This window comes from Triticum aestivum, chromosome 3D (assembly GCF_018294505.1).
Source record: "Triticum aestivum cultivar Chinese Spring chromosome 3D, IWGSC CS RefSeq v2.1, whole genome shotgun sequence".
Taxonomy (NCBI): domain Eukaryota; kingdom Viridiplantae; phylum Streptophyta; class Magnoliopsida; order Poales; family Poaceae; genus Triticum; species Triticum aestivum.
Window position 1 is genome coordinate 398,419,099 of NC_057802.1, and position 19,808 is coordinate 398,438,906.

At 43.0% G+C, this 19,808-nt stretch overlaps 2 protein-coding genes across 5 annotated transcripts; one reads left to right on the forward strand and one right to left on the reverse strand.

Annotated features, from left to right (window-relative positions):
• Window positions 1-1,573: 1,573 nt before the first annotated feature.
• LOC123079163 (uncharacterized) lies at window positions 1,574-5,554 on the forward strand. Of its 2 annotated transcripts, XM_044501848.1 has the most exons (4): window positions 1,574-1,869; window positions 2,012-2,206; window positions 3,611-3,751; window positions 3,977-5,554. In XM_044501848.1, the coding sequence occupies exons 1-2, from the start codon at window positions 1,632-1,634 to the stop codon at window positions 2,152-2,154; spliced, it is 381 nt and encodes a 126-aa protein (XP_044357783.1). In that variant the 5' UTR covers window positions 1,574-1,631; the 3' UTR covers window positions 2,155-2,206; window positions 3,611-3,751; window positions 3,977-5,554. The 2 variants fall into 2 exon arrangements, 1 of the variants encoding a protein (XP_044357783.1); XR_006437878.1 differs by lacking the exons at window positions 1,574-1,869; window positions 2,012-2,206 and adding an exon at window positions 2,246-2,936.
• A 3,743-nt stretch (window positions 5,555-9,297) lies between these two features.
• On the reverse strand, window positions 9,298-13,843 carry LOC123079164 (probable sulfate transporter 3.5). 3 transcript variants are annotated; one of them, XM_044501851.1, is made up of 12 exons: window positions 13,172-13,843; window positions 12,843-13,050; window positions 12,576-12,747; window positions 11,821-11,874; window positions 11,592-11,705; window positions 11,356-11,472; window positions 11,132-11,258; window positions 10,705-10,991; window positions 10,389-10,579; window positions 10,229-10,311; window positions 10,064-10,140; window positions 9,298-9,961 (listed from the first exon to the last, which is right to left on the reverse strand). In XM_044501851.1, exons 1-12 carry the CDS (start codon window positions 13,506-13,508, stop codon window positions 9,791-9,793), a joined length of 1,938 nt encoding a protein of 645 aa, XP_044357786.1. In that variant the 5' UTR covers window positions 13,509-13,843; the 3' UTR covers window positions 9,298-9,790. The 3 variants fall into 3 exon arrangements, with proteins under 3 accessions (XP_044357786.1, XP_044357784.1, XP_044357787.1); XM_044501849.1 differs by having other exon boundaries at window positions 11,821-11,886; window positions 13,172-13,842; XM_044501852.1 differs by lacking the exon at window positions 11,821-11,874.
• Window positions 13,844-19,808: the final 5,965 nt, after the last annotated feature.

Here is a 19,808-nt window from a genome sequence, read left to right on the forward strand (position 1 = left end):
TTTGGCGACGACAAGATGTGAGGAGGAGGGAGAGTTGGCAGTGAAGGTAGGTTTAGGTCACCGCCCGTGTCGCCCATGGGGAACGACGCGGGAAAGGAGCATTTTTTCGGCGGAGCTTTCTTTTTTAACAAGATAGCCATGGCATAGGCATACATCGCCAAGTCCCGTGACTCTGCCGTTGACCTATGTCTAGCACCCAAAAATGCTATGCCCACATAATTTTTACTAAAAGCTACTAAACCTTCCATCCCTAACTAATACACCCCCGCTCCATTTTCGGGGGATGGGCCCGCCTCACTTTTCTTAACCAATAAAATCTTTCCAGCTAAGATCCTTCGTAAGGAAATATTTTACGCAGGTGTAGTGTTGTCCGTCTAGCACCTGCTTCGTCTGCTCCTCCGAGATGTAACTTTCCATTCTTTTTTTTGTTGAGACTTTGCGTGGCCTACGTGCCTGTTTACCCGACCCTTGTGGTTTGTTCTTGGCTTGTATGCCGGTGACTTAACTGATACTCTATGTCGTTTGTTGGATGACTCGTTGGTTTGACTTTATTTATAAAGTCGGACGCTATGCCTTTTCTTAAAAAAAATAGTCATTAAGCGTCTTTGATTTAGTACAACAGCGATCACACGCTTGGATGATAAGTATTTCGCCATGCGATTTTCTGGTTGAAGAAATTCAGGAAACACCAAAAGTCAATCAAAACCGATTCATCGCGCGAAAAAGAAGAATATCAAATCGGTTCCGGCTGCAGTAACTTGACGCATTCTCCCTGTCCAGTAAACGAAAAAGAAGACCTTGCACAGGAGATGGTCTTAGTTACCAACTGGATTTCAAAGAAGACACCACTCGGCCAAGACAAAGAGAACCAGCGTTTCCTCAAAAGCCTTGCACCAACCAGTGCGGTGTAATGTTGGAGTAGTACAAAATTGTCCGACCGCGACCTTGTCTGCAGGCGTTTCAATGAACCACACGCAAGGCATCAGTGATCACCAGCTCACTGCCATACTGAAACCGGAAATCTCTTGTACTGACGCATAAGTTGGATTAGATTAGATTAGATTAGGCAGAACATTATCACGTTCGTACCCATCGATGCGTCCAAGACATTTTGTCCGTTCACGGTTCACCTGCTCCTAGGATACGTCTGTCCGTGGGACACTGCTAGTGCACTGATCTGAAAGTGGCCGTTCCTGAGCTGTTCTTCAGTTACGCGTCCACTTCATGCGTTCGCTTGTGATGTTCAGAGGTTGCATGCCTGTCTGGCGGTGCCAAATCTAGTAATCTGGGACGCCCAGCCCTTGCCAAGAAGAGCAGGATGAATGGACGTCTCGCCTACTCTGTCGTGCTAACAAGTAAAAGGGCATCGAATCCAACTTGAACACTAATCCTGCATATATCATAGCAAGCGGTAACAAAGCTAGTGCGGTTCATCGCTGCCATCTGCCGTTGATCGGGAATCCGACGCGCACCGATCGATCAGTCCGCGAAACTAAGTGGATGAACAGTGCGGCGCCGCTCGGCTATAAATTCAGGCGCCCGCTGCACACCCCTACACATCCACACCCCCACTGCCTACCAGTAGCACTTTCCCAGTTCCAGTGTGACTCGCGAGCTCGACCGATCGCGCAATGGCGGCTCGCGGCGGGAAGGCCCTGGTGCTGGCCATGCTGATCTCCTTCCTCGCGGTCCAGGGAACGCTGGGGTCCGATTTCGCCGCGTGCTACTGCCACCACAACAAAGTGTGCACGAAACAATGGCCACGCAAGCCGGTGTACTGCATGAAGAAAAGCCTCGAAGACTGTACCGGCTGGACGTGCTCCAAGAAGCCTCCTTCCGTGATGCCACTGGCCGATGCTGTCAACCCCGGTGAGTTATATCGTTCCCGCGTTAGAGCTCAGTGTCAGCTGCCTGATCATGTATGTTAGTGTATGTGTAGTTCGTGTGTTCTCCGCAAGTTTGTTTGTCTGACCTGTCACGTTTACCATGGTTTGCTGCTGAATGCTTACAGTTACAGACGAGGGCAGCATGGCCGTTCCTGCCGGGGGTGCCGATCATGGCGAGTTCAACATCACTGAGGGCAGCATGGCTGCTCCTGCCGGGGGTGCCGATCACGGCGACTTCAACACTGCAGAAGAGGATGCAGCTCCGTGAGGGCTGGGAGAGGCTGGCTGGAGACTTGGAGGACAGACACAGTTTGGCCGCGGTATAGGCCGAGAAACTCTTCTATACTACTATTAAAAGAGCAAACATGAATCTATACTACTATTAAAAGAGCAAACATGAAATACCCTACACCCACCAAACTTAGTGTACACAAATTAACCAGCACCCTTGGATCTAACCCACTTAATTGTATCTAAGAGTCTGTATTACTTCGGTGGTCTGCCATCAAAACGAATGGACGAGATTAAATGTTTTGCCGGTCTGCCACCAACGTACGGTCTCCACGCATGCCCACTAATTCGCTCAAGACCTCATAACCCCGAACCAACATCACGTCTCAGTTGCGAAAAAAATATCACGTCTCCAACCCCAACCATAGCTCTCCCCTCTCCCCCAGCCGCCACAGAACTCCTCCCTGTTCCCATCGCCGCCGCCCGCCGCTTCTCCTCTCCTCTGCTACCCCAGGCGCGAGGAACCAACCTCCCGAAGCAACCGGAGCGGCAAAGCGGCGGAGGAATGGAGAGATGGCGTCTGCGATGGCGGGGAAAAAGATGGGGCGGGCGTCCTACATCCGGATCAAGCACGAGGAGGAGCGGCACGAGGCGTCCTGGAAGGAGCCCGAGGGCTGGGTCTTCTCCGCCACCATGCGCACCGATGTCGCCGCGCGCCTTGGCGAGCTCCGCGACCAGATCCTCGCCGGTTGCGCCTCTTTCCCGACCTCGCCGCACAGCACTCCGGCTGCTCCTCCGCCCGCCGCGGCGGCGACCTAGGTACGCCTCCACTTGCCCCACTTACGCGCTCTGCAGGCTTTCATATAGGGTCTCCGATCGTGGCGAACCAGAAGCACCAGCCCAGGAAGAGCTCGACAGCGTGGAGATCCTCCCCAGCCAGTAGTACGTGACCAGCCCGAGATCCACCGCCGAGCCAAGCACTTCTCCTTTCTTTTTCTTCTTCTGTTACCCAGCCAAAACAATTTTGTGGAGAACAATCATATCTGGTTAGGATCCACACAGGAATCTACAACACAAATAATGGAGGAGCTACTACAATAGAGGATGGACCTGTGGTTGCTTCCCAGCTCTTTTCTTCAAAACAATCTGAGAAAGAGTACAAAGGAAATTGGAGCATATGGAAAATTGCTCAGGAATATCTCCATCTTATGCTTATTGCTTCGGTGTACAGTGACCTATAAAAGGGTGAAAACAATCAGTGAGATACTTCTCTGGATGTAGAGCTCTCTGACATACGCGTAAAAGATAAAATTATATTTTTTACATTATTATTCTCAATACTATAGTTGAACATTCATTACCTTGTGGTTCGTACTTGGTCCCAGCCTCCCAAGCATAAATCTGAAGTTGTTCTGTATAGGGGAGTGAATTGTATGAGAGTGTGTTTCCAGGCTTAAATCTGAAATTGTTGTGTATACTATATGTGCATGCAGTGTGTATGGTAGAACCAATCGATTTGCAGAAGATAGCATGAACCGGAAGGGTAATCGGTGCCGCCACCGGAAGGCTCGGCAGTGCTAATCGCCGGAACTACACTACCGGCAGTGCCATCCAAATCCTCGGAGACGCTCAAGGTATATACAATGAACACACAAAGGGGTCCACATGCAATTATCTAATTATTGGATGCATCAGATTAACGTGCTGAATGAATCACATGTGTATACTTGAGACAAATGAATGTATTAATGGTTAGTAATTTTTTTATCTATCCTTTTTACATGTCCTCGAGGGTGACCATAGTAGCATCTTGAGCCCAAATACAGTCCTGCCATCTAACGCCGCCTGTAATTTTTTAGCTACAGGAATTTGGACCGTCCTGCAAGAAGAATCAGTTGAGAAGATTGGACTATGCTACTTCTCTAAGGCTGAGTATACACTCTTTGTTGTTAATTGTAGTGATAGTTACTATTATTGAATTGCTAAGGTGACAAACTGACAGTTATTGCTTGATGAGCTTACTCTTGTTCATCACATTGCATCCCTCTTACACGGGAATCATCAAATGTTCACACATATGTATGTCCTTTAGTTGTCATTTGCTCTTTTTTATTTCTTCTTCCCTTTTTTGTGTGGATAATCCAATTTCTTATGTTGTCAATGGATCTTAAACATCTTCACTTCTGATTTCTATTTCAAACAGACAGTGCAGCTTTGACGGCCTCTTATTTCATGCCGACAAGTGTATTTTGTTCCATTAGAAATATATAACTATATTTTATTCCTGAGAGAGCAATCTTATACGGGAATATAGTGTTGTATTTTGTGCACCCTCATTTGGCAAGAGTTCAGGTTACTATTTGTCTCTGTGTGAAAGTTCTCACATTAGTTCATGCAGAATATGTCTATATTTTTACCAAGGGGTTCCAATGATTCGAGGACTGCATATGTGCAGATCTAGAAACTCTTTCTTCCCAAGATGGGCAATGTGCAGATCTAGAAATGGTATGTCCCCTATGCGTGTATGACTGTTGGTGGAGATGTTCATACTTTAGGATCTTTGGTTCCTGAGTTAGTGAGGTGCATGCTCTCGACCCTGACATCTACTTACTCTATTGTCATCTATAGTCTGTATTGTGCTCTGCGCTTAATGTGCATTGGGTGCATAGCAGAACATGAATTTCAGATGCCCTTATTTGTTTGATGAAATGCCTCCTTGATCTGCATGCCAGGTATTATAGCATACTGTATATGGCTTCTAAGCTCTTTGAAAGTTTAGGACACAATAGGAAGTCATATTACAGCGGTTTCCGATTAATAACAAAGCTGAAAGCACAATCTCTATTTTTCGAGGACAGCAAAATTGTTTTCTAGAACTGATAGTTTCTTCGGTATTTTTTTGTTTGCTTTCTGTTACTTTATAACTGAATATGAATATGCAGTTAGCTTATTTTTCTTTTATGTGATATGTGAGTAAATAGCAGTTAGCTGCATGGGTTACTGTGGTTTCAAGCTCAACTTTTGTGTTATCTAGCTGCAGTGCTAGGACTGGTTGTTTCCCAAAGAGATGATATGACCATGAGTTTATGGCCTTTTTGAGCTTGATGTCTTCTGTATAAGAGAAATGAAGTCTTCGGCATGTACACTGTGTAAACAATCATTGGAAAGGCGAGAGGAAGATAAGAGGAGCATATAGAAGTTTGTGATTTGTATAGGAGGCCTTGTTGGTATGATTTATTTTCCTGATGGTATATTCATCTCATTAGGAAGGCCTTGTTGTGTGGCTTTGGTCTTCCTAAATTTTTCTGTGATTTTTTCTTTTCTTTTTAGGTTTGTGAAACAATGACTATCCTAGCACAAGATCTAATCATGGAAATTTCCTTATTGTACAGTTTTCCATTTTGAAATAGTAGACCTTTCTCCATTGTTGAGATGTTGATAGGACAAGTTTTCATTGCTTATCTTACCAGGACTAAGATTAGCCTGGAGAAAGTGTGGCTTGCATGCCATGTCATACACAAATTATTAAATTTTCGTTCTTCATTTTTTGTTCATGAATGTTGCACTCCTGGAGGTGAGACTCGGAATGGGTGCATAATGGTCCTGGCTACCGGAGAACTCTTCAAGCTCGTGGTGCGTGCTGTAACTCCCACTGTGGCGCTGTAGTCGAGCCCATCAATTCAAATTCTGAAGATAACATGTAGCCTGAATCCAAGAGGGAACAAATCCAGTTGTTCCAAGACGCGTTCTTTTTTGTATATCTTGTTGACAGTTTGCATCTCTGCCATGTTCACTTGGACAATGCATATATGTATTACAAGTCCTTCCAAGTTCATAGAATAAATTAGACATACTTCTGAAATCTTTACTTTACGATTGCGGTTTCATCTTGGATTATGACTTCTTTTTTGTCTGCTCCAACTTCGCATACATCCTCAGAAGATAAATGTGGGGTTTGTATTGAATTTCACCTTTAGAGAGGCAGGGATTATTAGCACTACAGAATTCAATACACATGAATAATGTGTTCTTTGGTTGAGACGTGCGTTGCAGCTAGTTAGAATAAAAGCCTTCTCGTAGTGAAAGTCTGTCTGTCATGCACTGTACAAGATCTCTGGCTCTGGCAATAAATAAACATAATTACGTACTAGTATATGCTTGTCATTTTGCTGTACGCCGGGATGTTCAAAACATGCTGAACTGATGTTGCATATGCTGCTTGGACAAAACTCACTCAAGAGGTTTTATACTACTATGAATTGGTTTGCTCGTGTTTTCCTTGTAATATATGTGCTGATATCTGGTCAAGCTGCACGTCGTTCGTTCCCACATTTCGGTAGGGGTGTTGGGTAAGGTATAAGCAAAACCAAAAAATTATCAATGCGCACTAGTTCCGTTAATACTACAGCTTCGTTTGCAGTCTTGTCCAAAAGAAATTTTTGGTGGAAGATCACAAGGGGAGACGTTTGTTTCTATGATGAGTTATGGTCTTTGCTTTTAGATTGTTCTTTTTCTTTTTCTTTTTCTTTTTCGAGGCAATCTGTTGGATTAGTTCTCTAACTACTACTTTCGAAGTTTAAAAGATATTTTGAAGAACGTTGTTGCAGTAAATGATTAACCCATCTATATGGCTTCTTCCATCACTTGCAGAGGAAGTACAAATTATTCATCTAGCAATCTAACCCTCTCCGCTCGTAAGAGTTCTACAATGTCAACCCCCCTTTTCCATTTTTGCTTCTTCTTTTTTTACAATCTTCTGGTTCCTTTTTCTTCATAGTGTTTGCAAAAATGTTTGCCTTGTTTAAAGAATGATTAACATGTTTTCTTTATGTTGACTGATTCTTTTTTTCTTTCCCCAATTTCCATTTTCGTTTCTCTTTACACTTTTTCTATTTATTTTTCTATTTTCTATTTATATTACTATTTTTAGTTCGTTTTTTATCTGAACGTCTTTTTAATACTTGATTTAAAAAACCATGAACATTTTTTAACACATAATATATTATTTTATTTTCCTTCCATTCTTTTATGCTTCATTTCACATTTTTTTCTTTTTGGTTTATTTTATAAAATATTTTATAGTGTACATTAAAATATAAATACAAAAATACTTGTTGAACATTTTTTTGATACATGTGAGCATTTTTTTGAAAACCAGAAATGCATGTTGAATATTTTTTGTAATATACGACTAAAATTTTGAAATACACATCTTTATTTATTAACTACATGGTAAACCTTTTTAAAATACCTAAAAACATTTTTGAAACATACCATGGCCATTTTTTAAATACACGATGGACTTTTTTGTTTACGGTGACAAAATTTTCCAAATGCATGATAAACATTTTTTCAAACAGTATGAACACTTAAAACACACGATGACATTTTGAAAAACATGATTTACACTTTTAACATGCATGATGAACATTATACTACACAAAATGAACATTTTTTAGAAATCCGCAATGAACATCCTATATCTAAGTAAGTGATCTCATTTAAATGCACATGCAACAATTCACCGCATGCAAACCTCCACATCACCAAGCGAGCATGCAACCATTTCACGTTCCACTTTACACTACATGCAAGTCATCTACATTACGTATTTTTTGTTTTATTGTTTCAGCTATAAATAATTGTATTTGAATGTCACAAGGCAATATATCATGCATCCACCCTCCATTTACCTCTAGGTTTTCTACCATCACATGATGAGAATGTGGTGCGGTATTATTCTGTTATATTCTTATACTATTTTTAGTCATTTAATTGCTATAAACTTTAGTAACAACGCGTGGGACGTTATCTAGTTTTTGGAACATACGATGAACACATTTTAAGCACATGATGCATATGTTTGTTTACTGTCACAATTTTTTTGAAATACACAATAATTTTTTTATACATGATAAACATTTTTAAACACAATCTGAATATTTTTTAAATAAACAATAAATATTTTTAACATAGGATTTTTAAAATATTTTTTGAAATAACAATAAATATTTTTATAAAATCAATAAAATAAAATTATTTTGCCCAATTTATTTAGAGTGGCTTTTAAGAAATGGCAGAAAATGAGGAGGACGGACATTTCAAACATATCAAAAGAGAGAGAAAATAAGCGCGCGTGCATGTGATCATGCATGTGGCCAGCATGTTGCACCGTTGTTACACCAAGGCATAAGTTCTTTACACCTATGACATTCCAGTGTTACTCGTATTTTTAAAGACTTTGGTCATGCAATTTTTTGGTTGAGCAAATTCAGAAAACACCAAACGTCAATCAAACTCGATTCTTCCCGCAAAAAAGAAGAAGATCAACTCAATTCCGGCTGCAATAACTTGGCGCATTCTCCTTTTCCATCCAGTAAAAAAATGAGAAGACCTTGCACAAGAGATGGTCTCAATTATCAACTGGATTTCAAAGAAGACCTCAGCAAAGACAAGAACGAGCTTGCACCTACCAGTACGGTGTAATGTTGGAGCAGTACAAAATTGGCCGATAGCGACCTTGTCCGCAGGGGTTTAACGCCGTCGCTCAGCTCATTTCAATGAACCACACGCAAGGCATCAGTGATAATGCCATACTGAAACCGGAAATCCCATGCAACGCGCAGGCTAGATTATAAGTAGTATGAAGCAGAACATTATCACGTACGTACCCATCGATGCGTCCAAGACATTTTGTCCGTGAAGCTGCTCTTAGGATTACGTCTGTCTGTGGAATACTGCTAAAATGTGCACTGATCTAAAACTGATCGTTCCTGTGCTGTTCTTCAGTTACGCGTCTACTTCATCCTTCCTTCATAGTTCATACTGATCAACTTGCGGTCCTGAATGCCCTGCCACTGAGAACGTTTGCGGTCCTGGTTATATATATATCTCAACTTGAAGTTGAGCATGTGCCTGTCGTTTTATATATGACGATGATAGATCAGTCAACGGGAAAGACTTGGCTTCTTAGTCTGTTCATCTCTTGTGTCAGTTCACGTAATTTGCTTTACTCAGGCCCTATTTTATCCCGCGCGCACGTCCATACGATTGCTGGAGATACCTTTTTCCTTTCTTTTTCGAAACGGGGATGGAGATACGTCTGGACACACAAGAGATCCAAATAAGCTGACGAGAAAATAACAGCAGCAGCATAACACCATCGATGGCTCGCCGGCACTGGGCACTAGTTCACTTGTTGACGTTGTTACGGTCTTGCAGTAAAACATGAACCCGTCTATTACATGGTACTCCCTTCGTATCGAAATATAAGACATTTTTGACACCACGATACTACTTAGATGCATGACTTCCCCCATCACTTTGTAGCAGAGGAAGTATGATTTATTCATCATCTAGCAATGGAACAGTCTTTCCTTACAAATTCTACAACGTAAACCCGATACGAGCAAATATGCGAGGTTCGCGGTAACCTCCGAGAAATCTAAATTGGTCTATACACAAGAAGAGAGCACTTCTTTCGCCCGCCTCGCTATCTTCTCCCCCGAGGCCCAAGCCCTTACAATGACCATGAACCTCCCCTGAATCCTTTCGAGATACAGCTTTCAGCACATCCAGAGTCCATCCAGGCGCCCAATCTACTTATGCATCTTCTTCTTCTTCTTGCGCTTGTGCCACGCCACAATATCTACATCCACACTGTCTAAACGCCGCTATACTTCGCTGCATCCCTCCTTGCCTCTGAACCTCCGCAGCCCGTACCGGCACGACGCGATGGCGTCCGTGATGGTCAGGAACACGCTCTCCTCCCCTATGGTGTCCTTGATGTACCCTGACACCACCAGCTTCTCCGTCACCTGCAGTCTGGGATTCGCCAGAGCTATCTGAAGACCGCCAAGAGCACGACATCAGCAAAATTCTGAAACTAGACATTCAGAGTTGCTACTTAGCAGTAACTTGTAGTGTTGGGTTTTTTGTTTAGTTACCATGATCCCCTTCCGGTCCAGGCCCTTGTGAACTTCTCCTAGCATCCCGATCCCCGTGTTGTCGATTGAAGTCACGCCTGCCATGTTCAGTTAAGTCAAAAAGTTAATGATCGACGCCCCAAGAAAATACTACTAGATGAAATGGCAGGGTTAAATGTTAATTACCACCAAGATCAAGAACCAGGCATTGCAAGTCTTGCCCGTGCCCCTTGCAAATGTGCTCCTCATCTTCAACCCATCTCAAAATCCTACATTGCAAGTATAACATCTCAATTACGCGATATGATCATAAACCTAAGAGAAGGCGTCGTCGTGCTCTGCTCACCTCTCTCGCAAGTAGCCCGCGTTGACGAAATATATGGGAGAGCCCAGCTGCAAGACGAGGATGTTGGGGACGCTCTTGGCATGCGGGTACTGCTTTACGTCCCGGAAGACCTCGGTCCCCGTTATGTTTCCGAGCTTGACGGTTGCCGGCCTAGCCACGTACAGCAGTGCCCTGAGCACAGACAAGCCGACCTGCAAATGCGACGTTTGCACATCAATCAATCGATCGACGTTATGCTGGGAAACACGGTCACCACGGCACTGGCTGAAAAAAATGGCGATGATGATCAGGGTAGAAAGCAGCATGAGGTTCTTACTGATGCGCTAAGGCCTATGACCATGGTGAAGAAGACGACGCCCACGAAAGCGACCATGCAGATGCAGAAGTCGAACTTGTCGACCCTGTAGAGGCGGATGAACTCCTTGACCTTGATCAGCCCGATCATGGCGACCACGATGATGGAGGAGAGGGCCACCAGCGGGGTGTACTTGAACAGAGGGGCCAGGAACAGCAGCACCAGCAATATGCACACCGACATCACCACGTTGGACATGGGCGTCTTGCACCCGGCGTCGAAGTTGACCGCCGACTTGGAGAAGGGCCCTGGAACGCACAACAAACGCAGCCTTGTCATTGCCAAGAGTCACAGATTCATCAGGCAAGACATGTCGCTCTCTTGTCTCTGAAGAGAATCTGCAGTGCAGAGGCTGCTGGCAGGTTTAATCCTAAGCAGTAGTACGTACCTGTGGTGAGGTAACAGGAGGTGAAAGAACCGACGATGTTCATCATGCCGAACGCGATCATCTCCTTGTTACCGTCGATCTGTTCGTTCTTGATCATGGCCAAACTTCGTCCCACGGCTATTCCTTCCTGAAAATGATCAACGTGTATATACATATATATATAAGTCGATGATAAACGCTTGGCTCGGCGGAAAGATTGAAGAATTCGTCATGGCTAGACGTACTGCGAGAGCTAGGATCCCAGACAAGAGCCCTGCTTTCACAACTACCCCTACGTGCTTGCCGTTGAACCTCAACTGTGAAATGGAGATGGGATTAATCCCTTTCTTGAGGTCACCAACCTGTTGCACACAGCGAACAAAGACATGGTGTAGTTAGGCAGGCAGAAACTGAAATAGATCTTGGCTTTCAGGTCTTAACAGCACATATGAAAGTAGGTAAATGGAGGGCGACGACTTACGATTGGGATGCCGTGCTCATCACCGTGGACAAGGAAATCAAAGACGCCTCCGATGACGACAACCATGAACGGCGCAATGGCCGACACCCAGAATAAATGTGGCATTTTCTTTTTCTGAATTTTTGCAAGTCAGAAGGAAAAAAAAAAGGAGGAAATCAGCAGTGGATTAGGGTAGCATATACTGCTTTTGACTAGATTCGAGTATCGTCCAAGTAAAATCCCCACTTACCAGATGCTTACTGGAGAACAAGAACAAGATGAAGCATACGCCGAGAATTGCACTCTGCCATCTCCACTAGCAAAAAAAAAAAAAAAAAAAGAGGAGACAGATGGTCCAGTTGAGAATCCCATGGCTGGTGCAGTTGCCATCAGAGATCGTTTGTTTCAAAAGCAACAACGTGGCACTGCTACACGTCGACTTCTCATGTGCACAAATGGGCGTAGAACATGGTCATAGGTCTGTCCAAAACGAGACGCCGCTTCCTAGGCAGAAGCTAATATGCTTGTTTGTTTCCCTAAAAAAAATCAAATTTGTTTGCCTGTTCGTACGTTACTTACACTTGAATAAATACAGTATATGGGTGTGTGTGCAGGGGCCGACGGTGATCCTTCTTTTCTAAAAAAGAAATTCATACGTTCACGGTTATTATTCCTACATGGGAGAAGTTCCTTTTTCTTGCTATACAGGGTTATTCCTCGGAGAAGTTCCAGGGGCGGTTACAGCAACTTCCTTGCGATATGCTAGCGCAGTCACGCCTTTCTAGTTCCTAGGGCGCGGCTGCATGCTACTTGTGGTAGTTGGCACATTCACGAGACGGGGGCGCTAAAAATGGAACAGAAACTACCGGACCAGAAAAAACCTGGAAAATAGAGGAGTGGCGAAGAACCAGTCCTCGTTGTGCAGTGCCGGCCGGCGGCAGAGGGAGAAGTGCGCAGTGGTGCTACGTCTACGTGGGATGATGAGCGAATTGAAAGGGAGATCACCTCGTGTCTGTATTTGAAGATGGAGCCTACGACGGAGATGAGGTCGGTCTTGGAGGTGAAGTGCTTCATCCCCAGAAGCCCCTTGAGCTGCTGCATTATGATGATCATCGCCGTGCCGCCCATGAACCCCGTGATCGTCGACCGCGACAGGAAATCCACTATCAGCCCTAATCTTCACCACCATAACTCTCCACAGTCAGTTAGTTAAAGACGATCGTCATAACGGACGGAATGACTGATGATTTGGTAGCGCATATAGGGGTATACCTGAAGACGCCTAGGGCCGTCTGGAAGATGCCGGTGAAGAAGGCGGCGGTGTAGAAGAGGTGCAGGTAGAGCTCCGGGTTGTCCTCGGGCGACACCTCGTCCTCGATGATGGACGCCAGCAGCAGGGACGCCGCCGCCACCGTGCCCACCGCCAGGTTGTTGGAGCTCCCGAACACCGCGTACAGCAGCGGCGGCACGAAGCTCGAATCTGGAACACACCCATCCGTCGAGTACAAATTATATTAGTCGGCGCGCATGCAACGCAACCGTATACGTACGTCCAAATCTCAACCGTGCGTGACGAGCGAAGCGATCGGAGAAGAACGTACAGAGGCCGATGATGGGCGGGAGGTTGGCGAGGCGCGCGTAGCTGATGCCCTGCGGGATGGCGAGGCTGGCGATGGTGATGCCGGCGAGGAGGTCGAACTTGAACTTGTCGATGCCGTACTGGGGCACCCACTCCAGCGCCGGCACGAAGTACTTGAGCGCGCCCCACGCCCGCTCCTTGGGCGGCAGCGCGCCGAACCCGCGGAACGGGTCGTCCGGGAAGAAGGTCTCGGCGAGGCCCGACCGCAGCGCCTCCGAGAAGGGGCGCCGCGCCGACAGGTTCACGCCGCCGCCCTGGTGCATCACGTGCCGGTCGTCGTCGCCGGACGCCGTCCCCATGTCACGACTGTGTTGTCACTACGCGCCCAGACCCAGATCGCGTCGGACGGCGGATCCGGACGGCCTTGGGAGCGAAGCAGAGTGAGTCGCCAATGGGACGGCGGTGGAGAGAGAGAGGTAAACCAGAGGGTGGGCGCGGTCCAGTCGGAACTGTTCCTGCTCGGTGTGTGGCTGATCTCCTCTCTCGCCTAATTATGGGTTGTGTTAGCGGCGGGGCAGAGCAGGCCAAGACGAAGACGGAGCGAGTGTGTGTGGGTTATGCGGAGGGGGCGGGTGCGTGTGCGCGCGCCCCTGCCCTGTTTGTACGTGCGCCGGGTCAGTTGTGCTCCGATCGGGCGCGCGCATGGCGGTTTATATAGACGGTTCGAGGCGCTCGACGACGGGGAGGGGGAGGAGGGAACCGATCAACGACGTGGGGCGCGCGCGGCGGTTTTGGAGGTGGTGCCGTGGATCGATATGCATGTGTGACGCGACTGCTGATGCTCAACTGCCCGCTTGCTGACGGGAGGTTACTGTGGCGCCCGCCTGCATGCACCACAGGATCTGAGCGTACGTGCGCGAGTTAACTTTGCGACTTGGACGAGGATTAGGCGAAATCCTGATGCGTTAGCGACGGCACTGGAAAGTTGTGGCCGGAAAAGAGTTTACTCTCTCGCATGCAATTAGGATCAAATTGTACAAGTAACTGTGCAAAAGCGACCCGGATGTTTCCGCATGTGCGCACGTACCAGGTTTACCATGGATGCACGGATCTTATTCGTTTTGGGTTAACCAAAATGGATGCACATTTTAGTTAACCCAAAACAAATACTTCATCCATTTCAAATTACTCGTCGCAGAAATGGATGTATCTAGAACTAAAATACATCTAGATACATCCATACCTGCGACAAGTAATTCGGAACGGAGGAGTAAGATATACTGTATTAAAAACCTAAGCGTGTATGAGAGCATGTTCAATTATACTGTATTGAAAAGGGCCTAGATCATTTTGATTTGAGCTCATCTGGCTTAAGAGAGATGATTTCTTTGCCAAAGGGTTTATGGTTGGTCTGGGAAAGCCAGGGATTGCCTAGCTGTTGTCCAGATCAAGCTAAAAAGATAAGCAGATATATAATAGGATGGGGTGTGGGGGGGGGGGGGGGGGGGGGAGGCGGAGATAAGCAGACATGTTTTGAAGAAGAACAAGGCGGCTTCACTGATGAAGGATTTGTAGGAGATACAACCTTTAAACAATGAACAAATGGCCAGAATTAGCTTTATCCAGAGTGCTTTGTGTCAAGCTTTGGAAGAAGAAGAGGATGGATATTGGCACAAGAGATTCAGTGAGAAGTAGATGTTGAAAGGTGATAATTATATAGTTCCTCTCACTAGATTGTTAATGGTGGGAAAAAAAGGAAAACTACATGTTCTCTTTGAAGGAGGGTGATGGTGTCATCCAGGGGACTACTGATCTATTGCAACACGCCACAACTTATTATAAAACACTATTTAGTCCTGCAAAAGGTTTTTAATGCAAGCCGGGGAGTGATGTGTGGTGCGACGTGGAAAAACTTTCTGAGAATGATATGAGAGACCTCTGTATACCTTTTAAGGAGGAGGAAATATAATATGGCATTGATAGCATGTAGAAAAAAAGGCAGTTGGTCTTGATGGATTTACTATAGTTCTATCGAGCATGTTTGCCTTTTATCAAGAAGGATGTTATGGCTTGCTTTTTTGAATTCGACGAAGGGAAGCTGGACTTCAGTAGAATTTTTTTTGGTGTGATAACGCTGATGTCTTAGGGGGACGATGCTGATACTATCCACCAATTTAGACCCATATTTCTACTGCTTGTTTCTTTTTAATCTTTCCAAAAGCTATGATTATGAGGGTCTCTCCTTATATGAATAAGCTGACATCTCCTTGTCAAAATGCCTTCATAAAAGGGGTAAACACCATCGATGGTGTGATGTATTTGCATAAAATTTTGCATGAGTCTAGGAGGAAGAAACAACAGGAGGTTGTATTAAAATTGAATTTTGAGAAGGCATATGATAAAGTGAACCCGCGGTTCCTATTTCATAGCTTGGAGTACGGAGAATTTAATGAAGCCTCGATGAAATGGTTTTAAGCAGTCGTGATGGGTAGGACCCTGAAATTGAATGTTAAGATCAACGATACACTCGGAAGGAATTTCTGGAGTTTAAAGGGTGTGAGGCAAGGTGATACAGTTTCACATTTTCTGTTCAATATAGCTACTTGTTGAACAAAAGCGACCGAGGGTTACCGTATGCGCGCGCGCATGTACTAGGTTTACGATGGATGCACAAACCTTTTTTTGTTTGTGGGTTAACCAAATGTGGCGAATGATGTGATAATCAAGTAATGCCTACCCTTATGCACTGTTCATAACTTAACCAGATTTTTATTTACCATAACCCATTAACTCTAGATGTTATGAAACATATGGAACCTAAGCCAAAGTCCTTTGGATTTGAACTCAACTGGCTGAAGGGAGATGATTTCCTTGGCAAAGTATTTAAAAATCTACTCTAAACCTGTGAAGGCAAGGGATTGCTTCGGTGTTCCAGTTTAAGCTTAAAACTAAGCAGATATCTCATAGGATGGGGTGGGGGTGGGGATTTACGAGGACATGTTTTGAAGAACAAGGCTGAATTTACTAAGGAACTGCAGGATTTGAAGGAGATACAACCTTTAAACAATCATCCAAAACTTGAAAACTTCATTCACATAAAACTTAACAGAACTCGTGAGATAAGTTCGTATAATAAAAATAAATCATCTACTCATGCATTGTCAAGGCAAGATTCGTAATTATTCCCAAATGATGTCTAATGTATCCTACCATTTCTAAAATTTATATCCCCCAATATAAGCCATGGAAACTTTAAAACAAGCAAACAAGGAAAAAGAAAACAGAATCCGTCAAAAAACAGAACAATACGTAAAGATCTAATTAATTAGCATACTTTCGTAACTCCGAAAAAATCTGAAAAGTAGGAAAATGCAGACAATTAACAAATCAGTAATGCGAAAAAAAAATCAGCAATTGATCACACTTCAGTATAGAATGAAAATTCAAACACTGGAAGCAAAAGTTCCTGTTTTTGCACAGAACCTAATAAACAAGCATTTGCAACATCCGAAATGTCTAACTTGACACAAAAATAAAAGAAAAGATACAAAACAATTACTATGGTAGCAATAATCATGTTGACACACACTTTTTTTAAATAAGATAAATATTAGATTGCCTCCCAACAAACGCTATTGTTTAATGCCCTCTAGCTAGGCATAATGCAATCTATCAAGTTTTATCTTCTTTTAGAGATGGATCATATGTGGCTCTCATGATAGATTCATAAGTAGGTTTGATTTTCTTTCTAGGAAAATGTTTCATACCTTTCTTTAGAAATTAAAGGGTCTCCCAAGTATAATAGGAAATGTGGGATTACATTCAATATCCAGAATAATAAAATCTACGAGCACATTATTTCTAATAGAAATTATAAGAACATCATTTATTCTACCCATAGAATTTTTAACCGTGAAATCCGCAAGGTGCAAATTTAAAGAACATTCATTCATATTATCAAAACCTAGAACATCATATAATGCTTTGGGCATAGTTGATACGCTAGCTCCTAAGTCACATAAAGCATTGCATTCAAAATTATTAATTTTAACTTTAATAGTGGGTTCCCACTCATCATGCAAGTTTCTAGGGATAGAAACCTCAAGCTCAAGTTTTGCCTCATTAGCTTTAATAAGGGCTTCTATGGTATGTTTAATAAAAGCCTTGTTCTGATCATAAGCGTTGGGTGAATTAATCATCTTTAGCATCAAGATTATCACCCTCCTAACAATATGGACACCTTCTAACTAAAGTTGACTCTTCTCTAGCCCCATCATTATCAACTTTAATGTTTCTAAATAATGATTCGATAGTAGATACACCAATAGTATTAATATACTCATCATTATTAGCAAGATAACGCAATTCAGCCTCTATTCCTCTCGTTCTCGTCTAGCTCTAAGCATATCAATCATTCTTCTATTATAATCAATGGAGACTTTACTAGCTTTCAATGATTCATGCATTTCATCCTTATTTGGTGGAAAAAATTTAATTTTAAGTATAACCACATCACATACAAGTCTATCCATATTTCTAGACATAGCATCAAAGTTACTCAATTTCTCTTCTACCATGGTATTGAAAGCCTTTTGAGAATTAATAAAATCTTTAATAGTTTTCTCAAGCTCCGTGGGTATCCTATTATTATTATTATTACTATTATTATTATTATTATTATTAGAATTACCATTGGAATTGTCATAATTATTTGAGGGATTATTGGGATACGGTCTAGGATTATTATTAAAGTTATCTCTATAAGCATTATTATTAAAATTGCTCCTTGAAATAAAATTCTCATAAATATTATCCTTATTTTGCTCAATAAAAGTAGATAAAGGCACATAATTTGGATCAATAGTAGCACTCTTAGTAGCAAGCATGGACATAATAACATCAACTTTATCATTAAGAGAGGAAATTTCCTCGACAGAATTTACCTTCTTACCACTTGGAGCGCGCTCGGTGTGCCATTGGGAATAATTTGTTGTCATGTTGCCGAGAAGCTTGGTGACTTCACCAGTGTAATCCCCATGAATGTACCACCTCCAACATATAGAAGGTTTCTGGAAACAAAGTTTAGTCCTGCAAAGAAATTTTGCACTACCATCCAAAGACTTAATCCGTGCATGGGACAATTTCTAAGAATAAGTTTCATTCTTTTCCATGATTGTGCAACATGTTCTTGATTAAGTTGTTTAAAATTCATAATTTGGTTCCTTAATTTTTGTGGCAGGAAATTTACCAATAAAAGCATCTTTGCATTTAGACCAAGAATTAGTACTATTTTTCAGCAAAGAAACTAACCACTCTTTGGCTCTATCTCTCAAAGAAAATGGAAATAACTTTGATTTTATAATATCATTGTCCACATCTTTAGTTTTTCGCATATCACATAATTCAACAAAAGTATTAAGATGGGAAGCAACATCTTCATTATAATTTCTAGAAAATTGATCTTCCATCACAAGATTTAACAAGGCAACTTTAATCTCATAAGACTCTGCACTAGTGGCAGGAGGAGCAATAGTGGTACTAATAAAATCATTGCTATTAGTGCTAGAAAAATCTCAAAGCTTGGTATTTTTAGGAGTAGACATAGTGGAAACAAAAGCACAAATATAAACGCAAGATTTTTTGGTATTTTAGAAATCTTTGGGAAGCAAAGAAGAAAGCAAATAAAAAGCAAAAGGCAACTAGAGAAGAAAATAAAACAAGCAAATAAAGGGTTTGTGTGAAGTCACCTTATTTGGTAGATGCAGACTCCTCGACAATGGTGCCAGAAATTCTTCTGCTACTCCCGTAGGAGTTGTTGGATTTCCCCAAAGAGGAAGGATGATGTCGCAACAATAGAAAGTATTTCCCTCAGTTAAGAACCAAGGTTTAATTGAAGCAGTAGGAGTCAATAGTCTAACAAGATAAGTGATACGTCCCAAACGTATCTACATTTCCAAACACTTTTGCTCTTGTTTTGGACTCTAATTTGCATGCTTTCAATGAAACTAACCCAGACTAACGCTGTTTTAAGCAAAACTACCATGTGTTATTTTTGTGCAGAAATAAAAGTTCTTGGATTGGGCTGAAAATTTAAGGAGAATTTTTCTGAAATATATAAAAAATACGGGCAAAAAAATCTACTAGAAGGGGCCACCAAAGAGCTAGAAGCACCTGAGCTTGTGGGGCCCTCGGTGCTCCGTTTGCCCTACTTCCAAGTCCATAAGTACCATCTCACGAAGAAAAAAATCAAAGAGAAATTCTCATCAAGTTTTATGATACGGAGCCGCCACCACCTCCTGTTCTTCACCGAGAGGGCTGATCTGGAGTCCGTTTAGGGCTCCAGAGAGGGGGAATCATCACCGTTGTCATCATCAACCCTTCTTCATCAACAATTCCATGATGCTCACCACCGGGAGTGAGTAATTCCTTTGTAGGCTTGCTGGACGGTGATAGAGTTGGATGAGGTTTGTCATGTAATCGAGTCAATTTATTAGGGCTTGATCCCTAGTATCCACTATGTTCTGAGATTGATGTTGCTATGACTTTGTTATGCTTAATGCTTGTCACGAGGGCCCAAGTGCCATGATTTCATATGTGAACCCTCTATGTTCTCATCAATATATTTGAGTTCTTGATCTTATCTGCTATATATGCACTTG

Excerpts from the sequence above, each read along its gene's own strand:
- LOC123079163 (XM_044501848.1), top strand. The coding sequence starts at position 1,632 with ATGGCGGCTCGCGGCGGGAAGGCCCTGGTGCTGGCCATGCTGATCTCC. Across the intron at positions 1,870-2,011 it reads GGCCGATGCTGTCAACCCCG|TTACAGACGAGGGCAGCATG; the intron begins GTGAGTTATATC and ends GAATGCTTACAG.
- LOC123079164 (XM_044501849.1), bottom strand. The coding sequence starts at position 13,508 with ATGGGGACGGCGTCCGGCGACGACGACCGGCACGTGATGCACCAGGGC. Across the intron at positions 11,887-12,575 it reads TCTTCAAATACAGACACGAG|TGGAGATGGCAGAGTGCAAT; the intron begins GTGATCTCCCTT and ends TTTTTTTGCTAG. Across the intron at positions 9,962-10,063 it reads TGGACCGGAAGGGGATCATG|ATAGCTCTGGCGAATCCCAG; the intron begins GTAACTAAACAA and ends GGCGGTCTTCAG.